This window comes from Diceros bicornis, chromosome 31 (assembly GCF_020826845.1).
Source record: "Diceros bicornis minor isolate mBicDic1 chromosome 31, mDicBic1.mat.cur, whole genome shotgun sequence".
NCBI lineage: Eukaryota > Metazoa > Chordata > Mammalia > Perissodactyla > Rhinocerotidae > Diceros > Diceros bicornis.
Window position 1 is genome coordinate 1080767 of NC_080770.1, and position 27229 is coordinate 1107995.

The 27229-nt window shown below is 43.9% G+C and overlaps 1 protein-coding gene across 5 annotated transcripts in view; it reads right to left on the minus strand.

The window, feature by feature from the left end:
• The window catches only part of AP2A2 (adaptor related protein complex 2 subunit alpha 2), an 85688-nt gene that overhangs the window by 49673 nt on the left and 8786 nt on the right, over positions 1–27229 (minus strand). For 4 of the 5 annotated variants that reach the window (XM_058526067.1, XM_058526068.1, XM_058526065.1 and 1 more), the window contains exon 2: positions 5342–5410. In XM_058526067.1, the coding sequence (XP_058382050.1) occupies positions 5342–5410 (69 nt within the window). Of the gene's footprint in view, positions 1–5341; positions 5411–6430; positions 6654–27229 lie in introns of those variants that run through there. The other variant, XM_058526066.1, reaches the window with a different exon arrangement.

Sequence of the window (27229 nt, forward strand, 5' to 3'; positions counted from 1 at the left end):
ATTTATTTGAACTGTGCTTGTTTAACCTGTTGTTTGGTAAATTTCATGAATTCTTGCAAGTTCTCAGTCTCACAATTTCTCCTTTCCTTCCGGGCACCGATTAAACCTTTTAGACCTATCCCCACATCCCTATGTCTCCTACCCGCTTTTTCGTTTGCCCTTTTCGTCCTCCATCTGGGCTACATTCAAGAAAGGGGTTTTTCTTACCTATCTCTCAGAACACTAAATCTCTCTCCAACGATGTCTGTCATTATACCCGGCTGTTGAGTCCTTCATTTTGATTACTGCATGTTTCAGTTCTAGAACTTCCATTTGATGTTATTTCAAAATCTGCTGTGTCTACACTTTCCAGGTTTCCTTCTGAAATTTTCAAGTTTGTCTTTTATCTCTTTAAAAATGGTAAAACTAGGGGGCTGGCCCAGTGGCGTAGTGGCTAAGTTCGTGCACTCCGCTTCAGTGGTCTGGAGTTCACAGGTTCGGATCCCAGGCACGGACCTACGCACCATTTATCAAGCCATGCTGTAGCAGGCATCCCACATATAAAGTAGAGGAAGATGGGCACAGATGATAGCCCAGGGCCAATCTTCCTCAGCAAAAAGAGGAGGACTGGCAACAGATGTTAGCTCAGGGCTAATCTTCCTCACCAAAAAAAAAAAGGTAAAGCTAGTTCTCTACTATAATCTGAATCTGGTATTGGAGATCTTTGTGATTCTGTTTGTTGTCTCTGCTGGTTCTTGATCATGATGTCTTGATTCTCTGTGTGCCTGATTATCTGTGACTGTATGCTGGACATTATATGTGAAAAATTATTTGTAGGAATCATTTGCAGCCTATAATGATAATATCTCCCTCCAGAGAGGACTGTTTTTCTTACCTTAGTTTAAGTTTAAGGCTGAGGTTCTGCAGAGCATCCAGATATTAGAAGCCCAGCTGCAAGTCTGTGACAAGAGGGGCTCACTTCCAGTTCACTCTTGCCCTAAGGGCATTGCATTTGAGGGTCTCAGTTTAAAGGGGAAGCGGGGCTCTACTGTTGGTGGGCTCTGGGCTTTGACTTTTCTCCTTCTAGACCAAAGGTGCTCAACCTCAGCACTTTGACATCTCAGGCCAGATAATGCTTGATGAGGGGCTGTCAGGTGTTTAGCACCCTCCTGGCCTCCACCCACTAGATGGCAGGAGGGCACCCATTCTGAGTTCTGACAACCAAAAATGTCTCCAGGTCTTGCCAAATGTTCCCTGGAGGGCAAAATCACTCTGATTGATAACCACCCCTATACACTTCCAAAGTCACCAAAACTCCAGCTGTTTCACAGCTGCTCCTTTGGGATTACCCCGTGCTCTCAAGGCACAAACAGCTGAGTGCTGTACTTATTTCCCTGGGCACTTTCCTTCTCCCAGATAAGGCCCAGTAATTCTCCTTTTTTCTTGTTACTGTATGATGCTCTCAAGATTTTTTTTAATACTGTGTCTCTTTTTAAGTTGTTTTCAGTGAAAGAGTTGGTCTAAGTCCGCATCATCATCCAAAGTGGCAGCTTCTAGCCACACGTGGCTACTAAGCACTTGAACTGTGGTGGCAAACTGAGTGTGCTCTAAGTGTAAAATACACACGAGATTTCAAAGACTTGGTGTGAAAAATAACTTTTTTTATTGACTACATGTTGCAATGATAGTATTTTAGGTATACTGCGTTAAATAAAATATATTAAGATTAGTTTCACCTGCTTTTTACTTTTTTTTAATGTCCCTACTAGAAAATTTGGGGGGCCAGCCCGGTGGCGCAAGCGGTTAAGCGCGCACTCCGCTGCGGCGGCCCGGGTTCACTGGTTCGGATCCCGGACGCGCACCGATGCACCGCTTGTCAAGCCATGCTGTGGTGGCACCCCATATAAAGTGGAGGAAGATGGGGACGGATGCTAGCCCAGGGCCAGTCTTCCTCACAAAAAGAGGAGGATTGGCAGATGTTAGCACAGGGCTGATCTTCCTCACACACACACACAAAAAAAGAAAATTTGGAATTATGTGTGTATTTGTGACCTGCATTATATTTCTACTGGACAGTACAGTCTAAATTATCTCATCTACTGTAACTGGAAGTAGAAGTTCCCCAGAGTGCACATTTCTGCGGTGAGCAAGTTGGTTTTCTCTCGTCAGGGCACGCACATGCTCAATAAACACCAGCTGGTTAACAGGTAAGAGGCAGCCTCCCACCCTTATCTAGGAGGGCTTAGCTTAGACAGGCATGAAGGTGGAAGAAACCAAAGTCTTGTTTGTCCCAAAACATCTATACAGATGGTGTGAAGATCTACCATCTGCAGGGCCATCACCTCTTTTTATAATAAGAACGTGATTAACATTTGTTAGGCACTCACTTTCTGCCAAGGAATTTATATGTATTTCTGCATATAGATACAATTAGCGTAGCAGACATGGACTCTCCCTTCAGTAAGGGACTGGAGCTGCCAAGAGTGTGGTTAGCGACAGCGGTTAGCTCCGTCAGGGTCTGCCTTCCTCAGCTCTTAACGGGGCAGTACGAGGGCTCAGCCCCATTTCCACCTAACACCAGACTCCTCTAACAGGCAATCTTCACTCCAAAGCTCCCTAACCGGCTAGTGACAACTTCAGCAGACCAGCATCTCCATCTGAGGCTTCCCGAGCCCTCTCTGACCCTGCCTCCTCCTCTACTTTTAACTAGTGGTCCTCTCTAATAAAACTCTGTCCTCCAATCCCATCTCAGGGTCTGCTGAACGGAGAACCCAGCCTGAGGTAATCAGTATCCCATTTTACAGCTGAGAAAAAAGACACAGAAGGGTAAGTAACTGGACAAAGTGACACAGCAAATAAGCATCAGAGCAGGGATATGAATGTGGGCATAGTCAGGGCAACCTCACTCTTCACCACCACGTGACATCCCCTCCCTTTAAGAAGCAACGAAAGTTAATAGACACCTCACCACACAAGATGTACAGATGGCAGATAAGCACATGAAAAAATGCTCCGCATGACAGGTCATCAGAGAAATGCAAGTTAAAACAAGAGTAAGATATCACTACACACCTACGAGTGTGGCCAAAATCCAGAACGCTGACAACATTAAATGCTGACGAGGATGTGGAGCAACAGAAACTTTCACCCTTTGCTGGTGGGAGTGCAAAACAGCACAGCTACTTTGGAAGGCAGTCTGGCAGTTTCTTACAAAACTAAACATACTCTTACCATACAATCCAGCAATCACACTCCTTGGTATTCACCCAAAGGAGCTGAAAACTTATGTCCACAGAAAAACTTGCACACAGATGTTTACAGTAGCTTCATTTATAATTGCCAAAACTTGGAAGCAACCAAGATGCCCTTTACTAGGCGGATGGATAAACCATGGTCCCTCCAGACAATGGAATATCATTCAGCACAAAAAAGAAATGAGCTATCAGCCGTGAAAAGACATGGACGAACCTTAAATGTATATTATTAAGCGAAAGAAGCCACTCTGAAAAGGCCACATACTGTATGATTCCAACTGTAAGACATTCTGGAAAAGGCAAAACTATGGAGAGAATAAGAAGATCAGCGGTTACCAGGGGTTAGTGGAGAGGGAGGGACAAATAGGCGGAGCACACAGGATTTGTAGGGCAGTGAAACTACTCTGTATGATACTGGAATGGTGGATACATGTCACTATACATTTGTCCAAACCCATGGATTCACCAAGAGTGAATCCTGATGTCAACTGTGGACCTTGGGTGATTATGATGTGTCAATGTAGGTTCATGGATTGTAAAAAATGTCCCACTCTGGTGGGGGATACTGATAATGGGGAAGCTGTGCGTGCATGGGGGCAGGGGGTATATAGGAAATCTCTGCACCTTCCTCTCAATTTTGCTGTGAACCTTACATTGCACTAAAAAAAATAAAGACTGTTATATATTATATAAGTCTTTGTTAAAAAAAGATAAATAAAAAATTTTTCTAAAAGCAATGCCAGTTATAGACACCACCCCCACCCGCCCAAAAATCAAATATATATAAGCAAACCATTTCACATACAATTTCAGGAGTTTCATAGACCTTCCAGAGGATCCTTGGGCCTGGTTAAAAATATTAACCATAATACTTTCCCTAGGGCTCAACAGGGGATATACCAATTGGTAACAGCTCTAATTCCACCAGTTTTTGCATCACCTGATAACACACAATATCCATTCTCAAGCCCTGAAAAAGCATCCATTCCAAGAAATTCTGTCTTCTGCCTGTTACTACAGTTCCTCAGAGTTCAGTCCTAGCCCTCTCCTCTACTCATTGTTCCTGGACAATTTCAGCCACTCTCACGGCTAAAGTCTACTCAGAGACTTGAACTGGGTCTCAAACCTATAAAAATTAACTGAAAAACTAAGGCTTAAAAGATTAACCAGCCTTTCACAAATACGTCCTAAAGACTGAAAATCTACATTTTACAATTCTTCAAAATGAGGATGTTCAGGGAAGGTGTACCCCCCAAACTAGCTTACAAAGAGGCAGTCTACCTGGTGGATCAGGTAACATGGTACATTAGTCATTTCATCAACACAGAAAACACTTCAGGGCCGGCCCCATGGCTTTGTGGTTAAGTGTGCGCGCTCCGCTACTGGCGGCCCGGGTTCAGATCCCAGGCGCGCACCAACACACCGCTTCTCCGGCCATGCTGAGGCCACATCCCACATATAGCAACTAGAAGGATGTGCAACTATGACATACAACTATCTACTGGGGCTTGGGGCGGGGGAGGAGGATTGGCAATAGATGTTAGCTCAGAGCCGGTCTTCCTCAGCAAAAAGAGGAGGATTAGCATGGATGTTAGCTCAGGGCTGATCTTCCTCACCAAAAAAAAAAAAAAAAGAAAGAAAAGAAAAGAAAGAAAGAAAACACTTCAACACAGGAAGTGCTTAGATTACTTGATAATACTCCAAACAAATAATAAGCGGGCTCAGGTAGAGCATTTCTTCATTTGAGATGCCCACTTTGAGCCCCTAACGCATCAGGTCTGTGGCTCACGCCACTCTTGGCCCTTGTGGAGAAGAGGCCGTGAATGGAAGGAGCTGCTCTGTATTAGTGTCCTTCCAGCTCCAGGAAAAAACCAGGTCCCTGGACGGGGCCACACTATCTGATCCAGTGCATATAAACCATCAAACAACTTAAGAATAATCAACGGCTTAACTTTAAACACTTTTTAATTTTAACAGAGCCATGATAGTAACTATACCGAGAACTTAACTTTGGTTTGAAGTGAAAAAAAAATGATATTAAAAGATTAAGTTCCTACTATATGAAATTTACAACAAAACGTTTCACGACAAAAGTTAAACACACTTACCTTTAAATTTTGATCTAATGTTTGCCAGCTCTTTGTTTATTCTCTTTATTTCTGCTTCTTTACTTTTGCCTAAAAAGAGAGAACACAAACGCATTCTTACTTTAATTGATTTCTAAACACTTTAATTGATTTCTAAACAAACGCCCATTCACTGACAAGACCGACATATCCCAATTAAAGGCAAAATCACTGCTTTTAGGAGCCCACGGAAAGAAGCAATCGGCCTCCAACCAAAGCCAGTGCGGAGGCAGCTGAGGCAGAAGCCTGGGCCCTGACCCAGCCCAGTGTGGCCTTCCCAGGTCAGGGTGGGGAAAGTCCATAAGCGCCACACAGGAAAGCAGCCACTACACACGGGGAGGGGATCTCTGGCGCCATTTTTAATTCCACTTTGCACCACAGTTCTGGAATTGGAAGCACTCAAAAACCTGCTGAATGTTTTCCATAATAAATCATTATCAGCTAACAGTTTACTCCTAAAATTGACTTTTACTGCCACAGATAATTTTTCAAAGTATAAAGTTTCAACTACTGCAGGCTTCCAATTTTCTTTCCTTATGAAATCCACCAGCCTACAAAATCTGATAAGTCCACTTTTATAATATTCACTGAAGTTTGGGAATGCTTCATTATATGAAAAAAGGATGAAAGGTACATTACATATATGACAAACTTTAGCTGCATCCTAGATCTATTGCTAAATTGGCCTTAATTCAACAAACATTTCCACATATCAAATGTGTCCGATGTGGACTGGAGCTCAAACCATATTCAGTTTTATTCCACCTTGACTAAGTGTGGAAACTGAGGCCTAGAGAGCACATATGATTTTTCGAGGTCTACACATCTTAACAAGTACTGTAAAAATATAAGAAATTATTCACCACACAGGATAAGATGAGTTGTATGCAAAAACAAGTCTGTGTAAATTTCTATCACTTTTTGAAAGAAGGAATAAAGTTTACTATTAAAGACCCTCTCCAGGCGAGTCCCTGGTTTAGTGACTATATTTTCAGTGGGAGGAAAGGCTTCCACCACCCCCAGAACACTGGCAGCCCCGGGTGCCCACAGATGCCGAGACACTGGGCTCACCTGTGCCCTCCTCCAGAAATGCCATCCACTCGGCTCAGCCTCCATCGCCGCTCCTTTTGGAACTTATCTCGCCTCCCTCAGCAAGGCAAGCTCCCTCTCTCCAGGACACTCCCAGAACATCATTTATCTTTTACTACTAACTTGCTAATAAATAGGGCTTAATATCTGCTGAATTAAAGGAACATTCCTTTGAGCCAATCCTACCCTAGAAAAGCCCCAAGGGAGCAGGTGGTCAGGACAGCGCCGTGGGGCAGGCTCACTCACCAGCCACTGTTCGGGGTGCTGGGACTTGGGTTAAAGTAACACTTCCTGCCCTTGGGGAGCTGCCGTTCCAGTTGGGGGAGAGGGTGGGGGCTGGAGACCTTTAACAAAACAAGGACGGCAGTCAGCTCTGGGGAACGAGGAGTGCAGGCTGGGAGGAGATGCCCAAACCTCCTTTGCCAGCCACTCTCTCTTCCCAGCCCTGACCTCGTGCGGCCAGAGAGCCGCTCACAGCAGTGCCCCAGTTCCTTCATCTGTAAGAAGCTGAGCAACTGAAGGCCCCCTGAGAAATTAAGGGGCACCACGTGGAGCAGTGGGCCTGATGCCACTGGGTGGCAAGTCAAAGGCAAACTTTTCCTTAAATTTTTCTCAAAAAGTACTGTCGTTGCTGAAGTAGGCTTTTTGGACCTGGCCAAAAAGGGCCATGAAAACAATGTCTTGGGAGCCTTCTGCCACGCTCACAAAGACTGCAGGCAGCTTCACACAGCCTGGACCGGACAGGCAAAGCACTGCACACAGGAGGGCACGCGTGTGGGTGCACATATGCATGCCTGCGTGCGTGCCTGTGTGTGCCCGTGTTCGTGTGTGCATGTGTGCGTGTGCGTGTGCATGTGCCTGACAAGGGGTCCAGGAATCTGGGTCTGTGCTCCTCCCTCTGGTGTGTGCACTCTACTCTACCTACCCAAGCCCTAGGGAAGAAGAGACCCCGCCCCCCCGGGTGGCAGGAACTTACGCTGTGCAGAGTCAAAAGGGGTCAGATCTAGAGCAGAAATAATAAAAAGACTGGGAAGCAGTGGAAAGAAGAAATAACGTTAAATGAGCTAAATCACCTTCATCAGGGGAATCTATAGATATCACTCAAGATTGACAAATCATGAAATAAAACTAAAAGTACATAATTTAGCATATAGGGGAACCACTGGGAGCAACAGAAATAAATTGTTAAACTGCACTCCCTCTGTGGAACAAGACAGGGCTGGGGCAAGAAGCTAGAAGTTTTCATCCAAAGCTTGTTCTTTAATTGGCCAATTTACAACACACACACACACACATTTTTTTTTTAATCAGGGCAGGTTGTGTTCTCCCTGAGAGGCACAGGCGTATGATAATAAGAGTGGGCTTTGGAGCCAAGCATGAGAGGCTGGAATCCAAGAGCAGCCTTTAATTCGCTCTGCAACCAAGGGGGAAGTTCCTTTACATCTCTGAGCGCAGTTCCCTCAAAAGGAAAATCACCAAAAGCCACAAGATCTCATGACAATACATCTGTGCAAGAGAAGGTGGAGAAAAGAATGGCGTACCAGCCAGACCTGAGGACAGAAGAGCCCCAAGCAGAACCAGGTTACCTCAAAGGGCTGAGTGCGAGGACCGTGGGCTGGAGCAGCCTGGCCCCCGGGCCTCCAGCTGAGCAGAGCCTCTGGGCCAGGAGTCCACACTGAGCGAGAGAGGAACACAGCAACAGGCACAGGGAGGGCCCACAGGAGCAGGCAGACAGGGCCAGGGAAGCCAAGTGAAGACAGCAGAGGAGAGAGCACTGTGCGACAGAAAAGCCACCCTGGGCTGTGCCTCCTCTGACATTCAGAAAACTCATTTCATATAAAAATAAGCAACAGGAAAGTACTGAGGTCAAATTCCATACAAAGAGACTATAAGAAAAAAGGAGAGCAAACAACAGAATAATGGACATTGTTCCTACAAACAATGAAAGCCCCTTGGAAAGATGTCCCCACAGAATAGATCAAAACTGGAGACCTCTATTTCTTTTTTTTTTTTAAAGATTTTATTTATTTATTTTTCCCCCAAAGCCCCAGTAGATAGTTGTCTGTCATAGCTGCACATCCTTCTAGTTGCTGCATGTGGGACGCGGCCTCAGCATGGCCGGAGGAGCGGTGCGTCAGTGCACACCTGGGATCCGAACCCGGGCCGGTGGCAGCGGAGCGCACACACTTAACCACTAAGCCATGGGGCCGCCCCAAGAGACCTCTATTTCTAAATAAGCTAAAAGATATCAAGAACAATACAGAAGATATTTAAAAATCCATTAGAAAAACTCAGATATTAGGTAACAGAAATCAGGAAAATGAGAAATAAAAAATCATTTCAGAAATGAAGAATAAAAGAATCAACACAACAGAGGTCTCGAGAGGAAGAGAAGATGAAAAGAAAGAAAATTACTTAAATCAAAAAGAAATGAAGAAACAGATAAAAGATTCAAGACAAAGTGGCAAATACGGAAAACGGACAAAGATGCAACGTATGGACAGTAGGTGTCCCCGAGGAAGACAACCAACTGAGCAGTGGAGCAGACGAACAAGCGTCATTTGAAAACACTTTCCTGAAATTAAACAAAGTAAATAAAAGCTTTAAAACCACATTAAAAAAACACACCACATTCCTGTGAATATCGAGCCCAAATAACATACACCAACATATATCCTAATAAAATTATTGGACTTTAAAGAAAAAAACCCTTTGAATATCTGGGAACAAGAGCAGGCAGCTTACATGAGAAAGAAAATCAGATATCCTCAGACTGCGGCATCACTTTACACCAGAAGAAAAGGGTGAATACACTTAAGATATGCAAAGAAAAGAAACGTGAGACAGGGACTTTATATCCAGCACAATTAGCCTCAAGTGTACCACCTTTATCAACATGCGAGAATTCAGAGACCAACGACGTGCCCCAGGCCCTTCCCGGCACTCCAGAGAGTGAGCTTCTGCCACCCAAAGTTACCAGAGACATTGATCAAAGGATTGAAGGGTCTGCAGGGAGCATTCAGCACTGAAGTGAGGGTGAAAAGGGAGAGCGTGCAGGTAATAGTACACTCTCAGATAATACACTTAGACAATGCACACCTGCTCCCAGGGTGGGGCAGGAGGCGCCTGGTGAGTGCTCATTGACAGCGGCAGGGTCGGAGCCTGTTGTGGGTGCAGCCCAGGGTAAAGTTCATGAGTGATGAGGACACAGTCTAACTGGATCATCCCCAGTGTCCTTGAGATTCCTGGTGTGGAAGAGGTTCAACAGAAAACCCTGGCCATACTGAACTTAAGGATCTTCCTGTGAAGACAAGTATGTGTCTCTCCTAGAGCTGTCCTCCAAAGAGGCTCAGAATGATAACTCTGGTAGCCATGAGCACCCCCACACCCAGACTAGGGTCTAGGAGCACCATTTCCCACTACACAAAACTAGGCTTCTTGGAGAAATTGCTGGCTCCAGGACTGAGGCAAAGCACGCGACGAGCCTGCACTTCTTCCCTATCGAGGACTGTCGGAGACCTCAGACCACCAGGGCCACAGCAAAACACTCAGCACCCTCACCAAGAGACTCCATCAGCCAAACGTCGGACAGCCTGAGCTTCAAAAAGGATAAAAAGGGCAATAATCAAAATTCACAAAAACGTTAAAATCCGTGAGTTCAAATTACATTAAAAAGAGAAAACACCAAATTGGTCACCTGACTTCAGAGGATGTTAAGGAACAAGTTATCTTGAAAACTGCTAAATAAAGGGAAAGAAGGAAGCAGCTACCCTGCCTCTCCCACATGAACATCCCCCAGGGAATCAGACAGCACATACAGCGAAGGGTCTCTTTATAAAAGCATTCCAACAAATCAGTGAAAAAGAAATTACAGAAGGGGCGTATCACCATTTTGCCTCCCCAAAGGAATGAATGGAGCAAGGCTGGGGACGTGGACAGCTGCCAGCCTCACCAAAAGGGAGTCAGCCAGGGGCTGGCCCCGCGGCTTAGCGGTTAAGTGTGCGCGCTCCGCTACTGGCGGCCCGGGTTCGGATCCCGGGCGTGCACCAACGCACCACTTGTCCAGCCATGCTGAGGCGGCGTCCCACATACAACAACTAGAAGATGTGCGACTATGACGTACAACTATCTACTGGGGCTTTGGGGAGAAAAGGAGGGAAAAAAAAAAAAAGGAGGAGGATTGGCATGGATGTTAGCTCAAGGCTGGTCTTCCTCACAAGGAAAAAAAAAAGGGGGGGGGGGAAGTCAGCCAGCCACAGCACGAGCCCCATACGAAAGAGCAGGGTATCACCTGGAGTCTGGCCAAGGGGTCAGCTACATGTGATCTGGCCTTCCACCCAGCTGCCACACAGCCAAGAACGTGGGGAAATGCACCATGACCTCTACTTCATGTGCCTGCCAGGCCTTCAACAGACCATTGTAGGGAAAAGAAAGGGACGTAGATTAAAAGATTAAAGAACGCAAAACGTTTAGAAACAGGAAGACCAAACCATAGTGTTCAGGAGGCATCCTTGGGTGAGAAATGTAAAGAAAACAAAGAGCCCAGCCCTGGTAGTTTTGGGGAAAGGTGAAGGGGACTGGGCATGTGGCAGGGCTTCTGGTGTGGTCACCTGGGTGGAAGTCACAAGGGTGTTTGCCTTATAATAACTCATTAATCTTTAAACATGGGTTCTGTGTGATTTTCTGTATCTGTGTTTTACTTTACAACAAAAAGGAAAAAATAGGAGTAGACTGCTTTGTGAGGCAATGGATTCCCCAACTCCAGAAATGTTCAAGCCGAAGCTGAATGTTCCCCTGCCTCTGGCGGGGTCCCTGGATCCATCTGACCACAGCTTCCCCTGTACAAACCCGAGTGTTCCAAGGGCAGGGGGTGCTGTCCACGCCCCGTGTGGCCTATGTTCAAGGCCCCGCAGTTCTGGGCCCTGCTCACCATTCAGCCCCCCTCCCTTAAGGGGAAAGCCCAGTGAGATTCACCAGAGCCCCCCTTCAGGGCACAGAAGGCCATGCCTGCCTTCCCACCCTGGTCCCCAGGCATTCTACTGCCTCTGCAGTAGCCTCCCCTCCACCCCTTCAACTAAGCAGTGAGGCTGTCACCTCTTCAAGAAACCCCCTTCCCCTCCAACAGAGTTAGGCACCCCCTTGTCTGTTGCCACAGTCAACTCTAGCCTCCCAGGTACTTCCTCTCACTGTCCCCACTCCCACCTAAACAGCCTTGCACAGGCACATCCCCCACAGGGCAGGATGGCCAGGGCACCCCTAGGAGGAGAGGCAGGTTTGCCCACCTGGGAACTCAAGAGATGGTGCAGGGACACAGACGGTGGAGGGCCTGGTGCCGGAGTCTACCCCGGTTCAGGTCTGGGCTGTCGCCTCGATGCCTTTGTCTCATGGTAGAGACACCATCACGAGGATCAAGGAGCACAAGCCCTCACACAGTGCCCAGCACATAAGCCCACAAACACTAGCCCTTAACCAGATGGTAGCTGTTGCTTTTACTCAGCTGAGCAAGGCTGACCCTAAGTGTTAAAGCCTAGAAAAGCCAAAGGGGAATTCCATCGGAGCAAGCTGCCACGTGGGTTCAAACGCGCCTGTCTGAGGTAGTTTTAAGAAAAATCTAGTATGACTGTGGATGACTGACAATCCATACGCAGATTAACACATCTGAATCAACGATTATGTCCTAAATTTACCAAAATGCCCTGGAAGGAGGCCTCTCCCACTGTGCACGACCAATTCATCACCCTCCACGGGGGAGGACACCTCATCACCCTCCACGGGGGAGGACCCCGTAGAGTAGCCTGTGCACTAGGGCCCGTTGGGGCCTTTCCTGGCAAAGGCTAGTTCACGCTCCCTCAGGCTGCACTTCTCTCCAGGCAGAGGGCCTCACCAACAACCCCAGCCACCCCATATTGCTGGGAGCAGATCTAGCGGAAGATGTTATGTTTTTAGGTAAAGAATTTGCTTGGGGGGGGGGGGGTGGAGGGGTTTACTGCCCTCCCCTGACCTCAGATACAGTCCTGACATGGCAGAGCGGCAGCAGGAGAGCCGGGCCTGCAGCGGTAAGCCCTGCCAGGCTTGTAGTTTGATCTTTGCTCCACACTGAAGAGATTCTCGTCTTTGCCACCCTGCGTCACCTCTACCTAAAATGCAGCAGGTCTGTCAGCCACTGAGGATCTGAGCTTGTAACAGGCAGTTCCCACAGTGGACTTAGGAGCTCTGGTGGCTAATGAGTAACCTAGAGCAGCCCACAAACCACTGCCCAAAAACAAGCTACATTCCGCGCCCAGTGAGTAGCCAAGAATGCACTCTGGGGACAGACTTTGATAAAAGCTCTTGGATTTTTAGAATTAGCGTCTCTGGTCATTCTTCTGGAACAACATGCTGGTTAATGATTTCTTCTTGTTTGCAAGCTGAACTAACCAACTGACAGTATTAGTATTCTGGGAAGAGCCCAATTTCGGGAACAAAGAGTACAGGAGGCTATCACAGCTCATTATAAAACACCAAACCACCAGAATCTTAAGGTAATAAATTTGAAATTTACAAATTTTACAAAAGCCTATTTTTGAAGGAAGATATCACTGCTAAAATTATACGTATGAAGGTGGTCAGCACAGTGGTCAACAGAGCAAACTGCAATCAAGCCTGGATTGGAATGTCATTCCCTGTCTGATTGGCTATGTGACACTGGGCCATCAACTTAACCTCTCTCCATTTCAGTTTCTCCTTCATCAAATAGAAGTACCATCCATCAAAGGGCTGCGATGAGGACCACACAAGATAACAATGAAGAAGCAGACACGAAACACAGTCTTGCCCCAAGAGGCTGTCAATGATCACCATTGGGGATATTCTCTACATTTTCTCTTTATTAATGCCCAGGAAGGATGGGCCTCAGAACAGAAATCCTCAACAACAACAAATGGGAATAAAAGATTTCAAAGTAGATTAAAAGCTGTTATGCCACAGAAGATAAAGCCACATTTGAGTCTGACAAATGTTAACTGGTATATCTTTTTTTAATAGCTTTATTGAGATACAATTCATATATCATACAATTCACTCATTTAAAGCATATAATTCAATGGCTTTTAGTATATTCAGAGTTATGCATCCATCACGACGATCTAATTTCAGAAAATTTTCATCTCCCCAAAAAGACCCATACCCATTAGCAGTCACTCACCAACCCCTCCCTCCTCCAGCCCCTGGCAACCACCAATCTACTTTCTATCTCTATAGATTTACCTCTTCTAAACATTTCATGTAAATAGAATCATACATTGTGTGATCTTTCTGACTGGCTCCTTTCACTTAGTATAACGTTTTCAAGGTTGCATGAATCGGTACTTCATCCCTTTTTATTGCTGAATAATATCGCATTATATGCACATACCACATTTTGTTATCCATTCACCATTTGATGGATTTTTGGGTTGTTTCTACTTTTTGGCTATTATGAATAATGTTGCTATGAACATTTATGTAAAAGTTTTTGTGTGAACATATGTTTTCATTTCTCTTGGGTGAACACTTAAGAGTGGACTTGCTGGGCCGGCCCAGTGGCGCAAGTGGTTAAGTGTGCGCACTCCAGTGCAGCGGCCCAGGGTTCGCCGGTTCGGATCCCGGGTGTGCACCGACACACTACTTGTAGAGCCATGCTGTGGCGGCGTCCCATATAAAGTAGAGGAAGATGGGCATGGATGTTAGCTCAGGGCCAATCCTCCTCAGCAAAAAGAAGAGGATTGGCATCAGATGTTAGCTCAGTGCTGATCTTCCTCACAAAAAAAAAAAAAAAAAAAAAAAGTGGACTTGCTGGCTCATACAATGATTCTATGTTGAACATTTTTGAGAAACTGACAAGATGTCTTCCCAAAGGGCAGCACCATTTTACAACACCACTAGAAAAGAATGAGGGTTCCAATTTCTCCACAACTTGCCAACATTTGTTACTGTCCTTCTCCTTGTTATAGCCATCCTAGTGAGTGTGAAGAGGTATCTCATTGTGGTTTTGATTTCCATTTGCCTGATGGCTTTTAATGTGCTTACTGCATTTATATATCTACTTTGGAGAAATATATATTCAAATACTTTATCTGTTTTTAATTGGGTTATTCATCATATCACTGAGTTCTTCATATATTGTGGATACAAGCCCTTTATCAGATACACAATTTTCAAGTATCTTCTCTCATTCTTGGGTTGTCTCTTCACTTTCTTGATAGCATTTTGCAGCACAAAAGTTTTTAATTCTGATGAAGTCTAATTTATTTTTTTATCACTTGTACTTTTGTTGTCATATCTAAGAAACCATTTCCCAAGGTCACAAAGATATACTCCTATGTTTTCTTGTAAGAGTTTTATAACTTTAGCTTTTGCATTTAGGTTTATGATCCATTCTGAGTTAATGTTTGCGTATGGTGTGAGGCAGGAGTCCAATTTCACTCTTTTGCATGTGGATATCCAGTTATCCCAGTACCATTTGTTTAAAAGACTGTTCTTTTCTCCTACCAAATTGTCTTGGCGCTCTTGCCAAAAATCAATTGACCCAAAATGTCAAGGTTTATTTCTGCACTCTCAATATTATTTCATTGATCTACATATCTGTCCTTATACCAGAACAACACTGTCTTGATCACTCTGTGTTAAGCTCTGGAATAGGGAAATGAATCCTCCAACGCTGTTCTACTTTTTCAAGATTGTTTTGACTCCTCTGGGTCTCTTGCATTTCTATATGAATTTTAAGATCACTCTCAGCTAAAAAGGCACCTAGGATTTTTTTTTATAAGGATTGCATTAAATCTATAGATCAGTTGGGGATTATTGATACCTTAACAATATTAAGTCTTCCAATACATGAACATGAGATGTCTCTCCATTTATTTAGGACTCCTTTACTTCCTCTCAACAATATTTTGTAGTTAAGTATACAAGCCTTGCATTTTTGTTAAAACTTATTCCTACATATTTTATTCTTTTTGACGCTATTGTAAACGGAATTGTTTCCTTCATTGCTGGTGTATAGAAATACAGTTGATTTTTCTGTATTGGTTTTATACCCTGCAACTTGCTGAACTCATTTATAATTCTAATCTAAGATTCTTTAGTATTTCCTATATGCAGGACAATGTCAAATACACATCGAGATCATTCTACCTATTCCTTTCCAACCTGGATGCCTCTTATTCCTTTTTCACTTGTAACTGCCCAGGCTAGAACTTCCAGTACAATACTAAATAGAAGCAGCGAGAGCAAACATCCTTGTCATGTTCCTGATCTTAGGGGGAAACATTCAGTCTTTCACCATTAAGCAGGATCTTAGCTGTGGATTTTTCATAGATATCTTTTATCAAGTCAAGGAAGTTCCCTTCTATTTCTAGTTTGTTGAGTGTTTTTATCATAAAAGTGTATTGGGTTTCGTTCAATGTTTTTTCTGCATCTATTGATATGACCATGTGTCTTTGGTTCTTTATTGTATAATATGGTCAATTACACTGCTTTTCAGATGTTAAGCCAACCTTGAATTCCTGGGATAAATCTCACTTGGACCTGGTGTATAATCTTTTTTATATGCTGCTGGATTCAGTTAGCTAGTATTTGATTGAGGATTTTGACTTCGACATTCACAATGGATATGGCCTGTAGTTTTCTTTCCCATGATGTCTTTGTCTGGCTTTGTTAGGGTAATACTCACAGAATGAGTTGGGAAGTATTCCCTCCTCCTCTATTTTTCAAAGAGTTTGTAAAGGATTAGTATTGATTATTTAAGAGCTTGGTAGAATTCACCAGTGAAGCCATCTGGGTCAGGGTTTGTTCCTGTGGGAAGTTTTTAAATTACTAATTCAACCTCTTTACCTGTTACAAATCTACTCAAATATTTCTTCTTGAGTCAGTTTCAGCTATTCGTGTCTTTCTAGGAATTTCTCCATCTTATCTAAGTTATCTAATTTTTCATACAATTATTCATGGTATTCCATTATAATCCTTTTTATTTCTGTCAAATCAGTAGCAATGTCCCTTCTTTCATTCCCGATTTTAGTAACTTGAGCGTTCTCTCTTTTCTTTTCTTGGTCAGTCTAGCTAAAACTTTGTCAGTTTTGCTGATCTTTTCAAAGAACGAATCTTTGATCTAATTTTTGTAATTTTCTTCTTTCTGAATGCTTGAGTTTTGTTTGCTCTTCTTTTTCTGGTTTCTTAAGGTGGAATATTAGGTTAATGATTTGAGATCTTTTTTAATGTAGGTATTTACAGCCATAAATTTCCACCAAGCACTGCTTTCACTGCATCCCATAAGTTTTGGTATGTTGTGTTTTTATTTTGATTTATCTCAAAGTATTTTTTTATTCTCCCTTGTTTTCTTCTTTGACCCACTGGTTATTTAGAAGTGTGTTTAATTTCCACATATTAGTGAATTTACCAAATTTCCTCCTGTTACTGATTTCTAATTTCTCCATTGTGGTTGGAGAACATACTTTGTAGATTTCAATCCTTTTAAATTTATTAAGGCTTTTTTTATGACATAACATACAGTCTACTCTGAAAAACGTTCCATGTGCACTTCAGAACAACGTATGCATTCTGCTCTTGCAGGCTGGAGCAGTCTCTATAGTCTATTAGGTTCAGTTGGTTTAGAGTGTTGTTCTAGTCTTCTATTCATTGCTGATCTTCCGTCTAGTTGTATCTATTCCTGAAAGTAGAGTATTGAAGTCTCCAACTATTATTGTTGAATCATCTATTTCCCCCATCAATTCTTCATGTATTTTGCTTCATGTATTTGGGGCTCTGTTATTAGGTATAGATATGTCCATAGTTGATATATCTTCTTGAGATATTTACTCTTTATCATTATAAAATGTTCTATGTCTCCAGTAATAATTTTTATCTTAAAATCTATTTTGTCTGATGTTAGCATACCACTCCAGCTCTCTTCTGGTTACTATTTGCAGGGCATATCATTTTCTTCCTTTCATTTGTATCTTTTAATCTACATTGTCTCTTGAAGACAGTATATAGTTGGCTCATGTTTTTTTTAATCCATTCTGCCAATCTGCCTTTTAATTCAAGTGTTTAACCCATTTACATTAAGATAATTACTGATAACATAGGATTTACATCTGCCATTCTGCTATATTTTCTATATGTCTTATGTCTTTGTTCCTGTATTATTCCATCACTGTCTTCTTCTGTGTTAAATACATATTTTTTAATGCACCATTTAATTCCCTTTTTTCTTTTATTTTTTTTTTTAGTTACTTTCTTAGTAGTTGCCTGAGGATTATAATTAACATCTTAACTTAAAACAATCTAGTTTGGGTTAATACAAACTTAATTTTTTTTTTTATAATTTTATTTATTTATTTATTTTCCCCCCAAAGCCCCAGTAGATAGTTGTATGTCATAGCTGCACATCCTTCTAGTTGCTGTATGTGGGACACGGCCTCAGCATGGCCGGAGAAGTGGTATGTTGGTGTGCGCCCGGGATCCGAACCCGGGCCGCCAGCAGCAGAGCGCGCGCACTTAACCGCTAAGCCACGGGGGCCGGCCCAATACAAACTTAATTTTAACAGTATAGAGAAATATTGCTCCAATATAGCTCTGTTTCCCCCCCTCTTTTGTGCTATTATCATCATACAAATTACATCTTTATACATTATAAGCCCATCAGTACAGTTTTATTTAAACTATTAAAATCAATTAAAATTGTCTTATGTAGTTGTCTTTTAAGTCAAATAGAAGACAAACATATACTTACACTGTCTTTTATATTTACCTATGTAGTTGTCTTCAATATTGCTCTTTACTTCTTCATGTATGCTACCATCTACTGTCCTCTCATTTCAGTTTGAAGCACTCCTTTAGGTATTTATTGTAGAACAGGTCAGCTGGCAACAAATTTCCTCATTCTTGTTTATTTAGCAATATCTTAATTTCTCCATTTTTGAAGGATGGTTTTGCTGGATACAGAATTCCTGATTGACAGTCTTTTCCTTTCAGCATTTTACATATGTCAGCCCACTGCCTTCTCATCTCCATGGTTACGGATGAGAAGCTAGCTGTTAATCTTGAAGATCTCCTGAAGATGATGAGTCATTTTCCTCTTGCTGCTTTCAAGATTATCCCTTTGTCCCTGTCTTCCAGTAGTTTGACTACGATGTGTCTACGTATTGATCTCCTTGAGTTTATCCTACTTGGAGGTCTTCTTGGATGTGTAGATTAATGTTTGTCACCAAATTTGAGGAATTTACATCTTCAAATATTCTTTCTGCACCCTTCTCCTTCTCCACTCTTTATGAGACTCCAATTATGCATATATCAGTATGCCTGATGGTGTTCCACAGGTCTCTGAGGCTCTGTTCATTTTTCTTCATTCTTTTTACTGTCTATTCCTTAGACTGGGTCTACACTTACTTTAATATACATCTTAAATTAATTATCTTAACAAATCTATTCTCAAATTCACTGATTCTCTCTTCTGCCAGCTCAAATCTGCTATTTAGCCCCTCTAGCTATTGTATTTTCAACTCCAGAATTTCTATTTGTTTTTTTTTTAATAAATTCTACCTCTTTATTGATATTCTCTATCTGGTGAAACATCATTCTCATATTCTCCTTTAGTTCTTTTGACATGGTTTCTTTTAGTTCTTGGAACATATTTATAACAGCCAATTTAAAGTCCTTGTCTAGTAAGTTCAACATCTGGACCCTTTCAAGGATAGTTTCTATTGACTACTTTTTTTCCTGTGTAAAGACCATATTTTCCTGTTTCTTTGTGCCTCTCGATTTCTTATTGAAAACTGGGTATTTTAGATAAGGCACTGTGGCAACTCTGGAAATCAGACTGTCCCCCCCTCACAGGGACTGTTGTTGCCATTTGCTGTTACTGTTGTTGTTGTTGCTGCTATTGCTGTTGTTTGTTTCATGACTTTCCTGAGCTAGTTCTGTAAAGTCTATAATTCTCTATCATTTACAGCTCCTAAAGTCTTTGCTTAGTTAGCTTAATGGTCAGTTACTGACTGGTCAGGGATTTGCTTAAATGCCTTGAACCAAAAAGTGTCCCAGACATTGCCAAGAAACTGTATGTGTTGAGGCACATCTTCAAAACTCAGACAGTTACAACTCTGCCTTTGCTTTCACTTCTTATTTGCACAGAGACTCAAGATTAGCCAGAAACTGGTGCCCTCTCAAGACTTTCCTTGGCATATGCACAGTTCTGCACATGTGCAGCCTTCTAACTCCACAGGAATCTATCAGGGCTTTTCAAAGCCCCCTAACGGCATGTCATTCTTCACATCTTACTTTTAAGATGTTGGCCAGACTCTCATTTGCCCTCAACTGTGATACTAAACAATTGCCACTGACTGTTTTCCACAAACACACTAAGGATAGGGCTTTTCCCACTGAGCAAGGTCAAATAACGATAAGCCCTGCAAATGAGGCTTTTCCAGAGAGCTGCAAGACAGGTCAAATAGTAATAATGCTCTGAGAATGGGACTTTTAGAAGGGCTCCAAATCTGATCTGTCCCCTCCAATGGCTGCAAGCCTGCTGATTTTCACAGCTACCATGGTTGTGAGGATGATTTTCAATGCTACCAGAGATCATGGGAGAGCAGAATGACAGTAGGTCAAGTTAGAGGTTCAGCAGTTTTTCCTGAATAAATCCTCCTGAGACTGTTTCAGCCTTTGGTTAATTTCCAGAGTTCTGACAAAGTTGATGTTGACCATTTTTACCATTGTTTTCACTGCTCTTATGGAGGGGTAGATTTACAGAGGTTCTCACTTCACCATTCTGACGAAATGGCATTTCTGCTACAGATTCAAAGTGACTACGAATAAAGAGCACTTTTTCACGTCTCCTGTCAATTTTGATTTCTAAATCTCCAAAATTCACCCCTACTTTTCCATTCCTACTGCCTTGATTTAGACCCTTGACATCTCCTCTAGACTACAGCAATCAATCTTTTCCTAACCAGCTTTCCTGCTTTCAAGCCTAGTCTGAAATCCATCCTCTGCATTCAAAATGATTATCATACTAATAAAAAATAAACTGCATAATGCCACTCTCCTGCTTAAAATATGTCAATGGTCCACATCCTAGAGAGGAGATTCCCTATGAGCTGATTTGGTCCTGTCTCTCCTGCCATATCCCCACCACCTACTAGGCACTACTCATACTAGGAACCACCCACGACTCCTTGAGGGTGTCCCGCTGTCACTCATGCCTCTCTGCAGTGTGATGCATGGTGCTCCTCCCTTTCCTGGATCATCCCCCTACACTCTGTCAGCCTAGCAAGACCTGACCCAAGCATTACCCCTGTTATTATCACACCTGACCACCCTCACCTAAGCCGATAGTCACTCACGTTCACTATTCATCTCACACCACTGACCACTCTGTATTACAAGGGCTTGAGCTACTCCGAGGTTAGGGACCATGTCTCATTATCCTCAGTGTCTAGTATGCAAGGAAAAAAAGCCACAGTCTTTATAATGTTCTACACAAGGTCCTACACCACCTCCACCTTCCTAACGTCCTACCACCTTCCTCTTGGCTCACTTTATTGCAGCCATACAGGCCTCCTGCTGTTTCCTCCATATACTGACTATCTTTCCCCATAAAGGCCTTTGTACTTGATGTTCCCTCTGTCCAAGATGTCTTCCCCCTAATTTCTATGTGGCCCAGTGCCTTCAGGTCTTTGCTCAAACCTTACCTTCACAGCAAGACCAATTCTGGTCACCCTATTTGAGGTTGAAAACCCACAGCCCCAGATTTCCCATCACCTTCTCTCCTTAATTTTTCTCTACTGTACTTATTGTCTTCTAATATACAGTATCACTCTCTTATTTACGCTCTCTCTCCAACCACAAGAAGCTCCATATGAGCGGGTAGTTTTGTCTGTTATATTTACTGCTATAGTCCCAGAACCCAAGACAGTACCTGGCATTTAGTAGGTGCTCAACAGACATTTAGTGAAGAATCAATGCCCAGCATATAGCATGTGCTCAATAAGAGCAGCATACATCTGAGTACTTATAATGTGCTAAAAACTGGCCCAAGAGCTTTTAAGCAATTGAGCTAGGAAACAACTAACATTTATTGAGCCCTGGAATCGCGACCAATGCAGGTGATGTTTTTATCACCAACAGAAAACTCTCCTTCAAAGTCCTCCCTCTCTCCCTCACACCCATCCTATCAGCGAGTCTTATCCATTCTTCCTCCAAATGAATGCTCTATTCTCACATCTCCATTGCCACCATCTCTTGTTTGGACTGTATCAACTTTCACCTTCCACTCCTGGCCTCCTCCAACCTATTTTCCACAAAGAAGCCACAGTAATCTTTTAAATATAATTAGACCTGTCATTCACTTGATTTTCTTCAGCAGCTTCCTATATGACACCAAAGAGAAACTCAGATTCACTGTCAGGGCCTTCAAGGCCCAGCACGTTCTGGCCTCCACCCAGCAATTCGCCTTCATTTCTGCCACTCTCCCTCACACTCACTGCACTCAGCTGCACTGGTCTTTCAGGTTCCGAAGCAGAACTAGCTCTTTACCAACCCCTCACCCCCAAGCCCTTCTCCCCTCAGCACGCTGGTCCCAGGCAGCTTCAGGACCCAGCTTACGTGTCTACTTCTTCAGAGAGGCCATCTACAAACACCCTACCTAAGGTAATCTGCCTTTTATCCTCCACCATGAGGAAGTGTATTCTAAAAAATATTTCTGTTTTTAAAAGTTTGAGGGCCGGCCTCGTGGCTTAGCAGTTAGGTGCGCGCGCTCCGCTGCTGGCGGCCCGGGTTCAGATCCCAGGTGCGCACCGACGCACCGCTTCTCCGGCCACGCTGAGGCCGCGTCCCACATACAGCAACTAGAAGGATGTGCAGCTATGACATACAACTATCTACTGGGGCTTTGGGGGAAAAAAATAAATAAATAAAATTATAATTAAAAAAAAAAGTTGAACCATTATTCTCAGAGAAGGATATTTTTAGACGTTAGTTAAATGCTATACATTAATTAGATACAATATTGTGACACACTAGAGAATGGGAGAAGGAAAGCTTGGGTAAATTGAATCCTCATCTTCCATAGTAAGAAGTCAATAAATAACGACTAAATGGGAAAAAACACCCATAAATGGCATAAACATGTAATTTAGAATTAATAAGTAATCATATTTTTTAAAGTATATATGGGAAAAAATGGCTATAAAATGAAAATATTGACTGAAGTTTAGGAATCAGGGTGAGGCGGGGGTCAAGTGTTTTATAATTAACTTTTTAAGCTACATTCTTGACTTTAAATTTTTTTATTTTTCTAAAACATTTAATTAAAGACTAGACAAGAAAGTAACAACAACGAATACATTGGGAGGACCGGCCTGATTAGCGACTATAACACCACGCCTCTCCCCACCACGCCAGGAGCACCACTCTTGATGATGGATGCCTGTGCACATGGCTCCCCTACACCTGCTGGCCCTGACCTCAGCTCCTTGGATGATCTGGTCCCCACCACGGCCGCGCCTCCAACAGTCACCCTCTCCACGCTCCACCGCAGGCATCCCACTGGCCCCAACCTTTCAGCTCTCTCAGGCAAGCAAACTCTGAACACCCACCGGTACCCTCTAGGACCTATGACCCACTCTCTCTCTCCCCCTCCTGGTGCTCACCCCCTCTTAGCCAACTTCAATCCCATCACATAAACCAAGCCCTGACCCTCCTTCTCCAACTGTGCAGTTGCTGGGCAAAACCCCTTCTGGCTGAATCCAATTCTTGGGCAACTGGCACCTGAGCCTGGAGAGCAAGCGTGCCTGGTGAAACCATGTGCCCAGCTGCTGGGCTGGCCCCACACATGAAGCCCAGGGAGGCCCTGCCAGTTCTTCTAAAGGCAATCTCACAGCTTTTCCCCCACCTCCAACGCCTCCTCCCTCCCCTCACTGGCAGTTGGAGAGCCTGCCCTTCCTCCTTTAGGAGGGTACTCATGCAATCACCAGCCCCACCCCCACCTTTGCTTCTCTCCATCCCTCCACCTTCTCCCTGGCCCTTCTTTATCTTTCCCATCAGCCTACAAACATGTGCTACCTCCCCCGCCCCAGGGGTCCTCACCTTTCTCACCCGGCCCAGAGCCTCCTAACTGGTCTGCCTGCTTCCCCTCCCATCTTCTCAACACAGCAGTCACAGTAATTCTTCCCAAAGCTAAGTCCCTCCTCTGCTCACCCTCCCCCGGCTCCGCATTGTCACACAGGGTGAAGTCAGTTCTCATAATGGCAGTCTACCCCTCCCCCTCCACCCAGCTCTGACGTCCCAGGTTCTCTCCCCAACTCCTACTCCAGCCACACTGGCCTCCCTTCCCAGCCGCCAGCACTCTAGGGCATGCCTGACCCCCAGCTACACTATCTAAATTGCAACCCTCTTTTGCTGCTTTATTTTCCCCTTAATATAGTATGTAATGCACTATATATTATACTTATTTTATGTGTACCTCACTAGAATGTAAGCCACATGAGGGTATTCTTGTCTGTTTTGCTCACTGTGCACAATAGGCACTCAGTAAATTTGTTGAACAAATGGATTAAACTTAAAAAAAAAAAACCTTTCTTGACCCCACTGTGATAGGCAGAATGCCCCTCCAAAGACACCCACACCCTAATACTAGGATCCTGTGGAGTTACCTTCCATAGCAAAAGGAACTTTGCAGATGTAACTAAGATAGGGGACTTATCTTGGATCATGCAACTGGGCCCAATCTCATCACATGAGCTCTGAAAAGCAGAGAACTCTCCCTGCCTGGAGGCAGGAGATGAGGCTGACAGAGAAGTCAGACAGATTCAAATTTTGAAAGGGATTCACTGTGGGGCCTCATGAAAAACCTAAGGAGGAAAGTGGGCCGGCCCTAAGAGCTGAGACTGGCCGCAGCCATAGCTGGCAAGGAAAGGGGACCTAACTGCCACACTGCAAGGACTGAGTGGAAGCAGCTTCACCCCAGAGTCTCCAGAAGGGACCATAGCTCTGCTGACACCTTGATTTTGGCCTTGTGAGACTGTAGGCAGAGCACCCTGCTGAGCCAGGCTGTGCCCAGCTTCTGATGTACAGAACATGAGATGATACAGGATTTGTGTTACTTTGTTACAGCAGCGATAGAAAGCTAATATACCCTCTGCCCTCTCCATCTCATTTCTCTCCTCTTTACAGCAAAACTCCTCAAAGGAGTTGAGACTCACATTTCCCAATTATTCTCTCTTAAACCACCCCATCAGGTTCACCCCTGCTCAATCCCCTTACGTGACCCACCTGACCGCTCCCTCCTCACCGGCCAGGCTCCTGCCACCTTGGTGGGGGCATCTCTCCCTGACCGCATAGGCCGGCACACCTGGAGCTCTGGCAGTGCTCCTGGAGAGCTGGTCAAGCACTGTGCTTCAAAGAGAAGACCTGGAGCCAGGCATCCTGGGTCTGAATCCTGGCTCTGCCACTTCACAGGCAGTCAAGTGGCCCTGGGCTCCTGTACCTCAGTCTCCTCATCCATGAAATGGGTAGAATCACGGTACCTACTGTAAAGTAGAACCATGAACATCAGATGCATAAATGAAGGTAACCTGCTTGGGAGCAGGTAGCACCCAGTAAACCCGTGGCAGAGCTCGCCACATTTTGATGATTTCCACTCCCACGCTCGGTGAGCTCCCCCTCCCATGGCTTTAAACACCATCTATAAACAACGCCCCATACTTTTACCTCTAGCCCAGACCTCTCCTCTGATTCCAGTCTTGGATATCTATCTGCATACTCAACATCCATCCCCAATACCTACTGGTCATAAACAGGGAAGGGATTTACCCTTCCACCTTAGGCAACTAAAAATCTGGACAAAATCTATGAAACAATAGTTTTCAGACACTGAACAACAGACTATGGAAGACAGTGGTCACTGAGAGACAGAAAAACAAAGAAGATGAGCTTACTGTCCCCAACTTAATGCCTGGGGAGGGGGTATCCAAACAGAGCCTGGAGGTCTCCCAGAGTGAGGAGACAGGCATAGGAAGCTGGAAGGTGCAGGGCAGAGTGCAGGAGCAGAGCTGCTGCAGGCAGAGCAGAACACTGCAGAGGGGCCTCACAGTCTGTCTGATTACTCATCTGCCCACGCAGCACAGGAAGCTCATGAGGCCAAGGGAAGAGCCACTAGAAAGGAGCCGCAGGGAAAACCATAGAAGCTAGCACCGGGCCAGCAACCCAGAAGGGAAACCTCACAAAACACAAGGCATGGAGCAGAGTGCTGAGAAGGAGCGCTACCCCTCAAGAGCAGGGTAAAATTAGCCCCAGACTAAAGGCTGCTCTGGTGCCTCCTCCTAAGGATCAGACTGTTTCCAAGTAGCTTAGCTTCATCCCAGAAGAAAGCTCAGGAATATTTAAAGGAATACAAAAATCTTCAGGACCGATAAGGTGAAATTCACAATGTCTGGCATCGAATAAAAAATTACCAGGCATGCAAAGAAACAGGAAAATATAACCCACAATGAGTAGGAAAAAAAAAATCAATCAATAGAAACAGCCCCAGAAATAACAGAGATGATAGAACCAGGAGATAAAGACATTAGAACAGTCATTATAACTATATTCCATATGCTCATGAAGGTGGAGAATGTCATAAGCATGTTAAGAGATACAGACAACAAAAGAAAGACCCAAACTAAAGTTCAAGAGATGCGAAATACAATGTCTGTGATGAAAAAATGCTCGATGAGATCAAATAATGCGGATGAGTGAACCTGAAGACACAGCACAGAAACTCTCCAAAATGAAAAAAAAGAGAAAAACAGACTGAAAAAAAATGAGCAGAGTGTCAGTGAGCTGTGGGGCAACTTCAAGCAGCCTAACATACTTGTAACTGGAGTCCCCAAAGGCAGGAATGGGACTGAAAAAATATTTGAAGAAATAATGGCCAGATTTTTTAAATCTGATGAAAACTATAAACCCACTGATCTCAGAAGCTCAAATCCCAAGCACAAGAAAAGTGAAGAAAATTACAAGGCACATCATAAGTAAAACTGACTAAAACCAACAGAAAGGAAAGATATTAAAAGCAGTCAGAGGAAAAAGCCACACGACATACAGATAAACAATGATAAACATGGTAGCAGACTTCTCTCTGGAAACAATGCAAGCCTAACACACAGAGCAGCATTTTTAGCATTCTGGAACAAAACATATTGAGAAGGTGACCACTCCTCGCGCTCTCCATCTGGTCCAAGCCAGCATCATCTTCCAGTGGTTAATACAATAACCACCTAAACTGTCTCCATGCTTCAACCCTTACCCCTATCATTTCTTTTCAATACAGAAGCCAGAAGGATCCTACTAAAAGCAAAAATAATTTGGGTCAGATCACTCTTGTGCTGAAAACCCCCAAGGAATTCCTACAAGGCCTTACATGATCTGCCCTCCACTCCTGCACCCCGCACTCCTCTGACTTGACAGCCCCTACCCCACAATGCCAGCTGCACTCTCACCTGAGGACCTCTGCCCTCTGCCTGCAGAACTTTCTCCCGATGTTCCCATGGCTCACTTCCGTATGTCCGTCAAGCTTCCTTAAAATATACCTTCTCCACGGCTGCCCAACCTGACCACCTTCTCTGAAGTTGAGAACCCCTCCCCATTCTCTATTCCTCTCTCCTACTTTATTTTTCTCCGTGACAGATGAACAGACAGAGGGAGGAGTGGAGGGATGGATGGAGATATACAGACAAATACATTTTCTCATTTATTTTGTCTGTCTATTCTCACAAGAGAATAAGA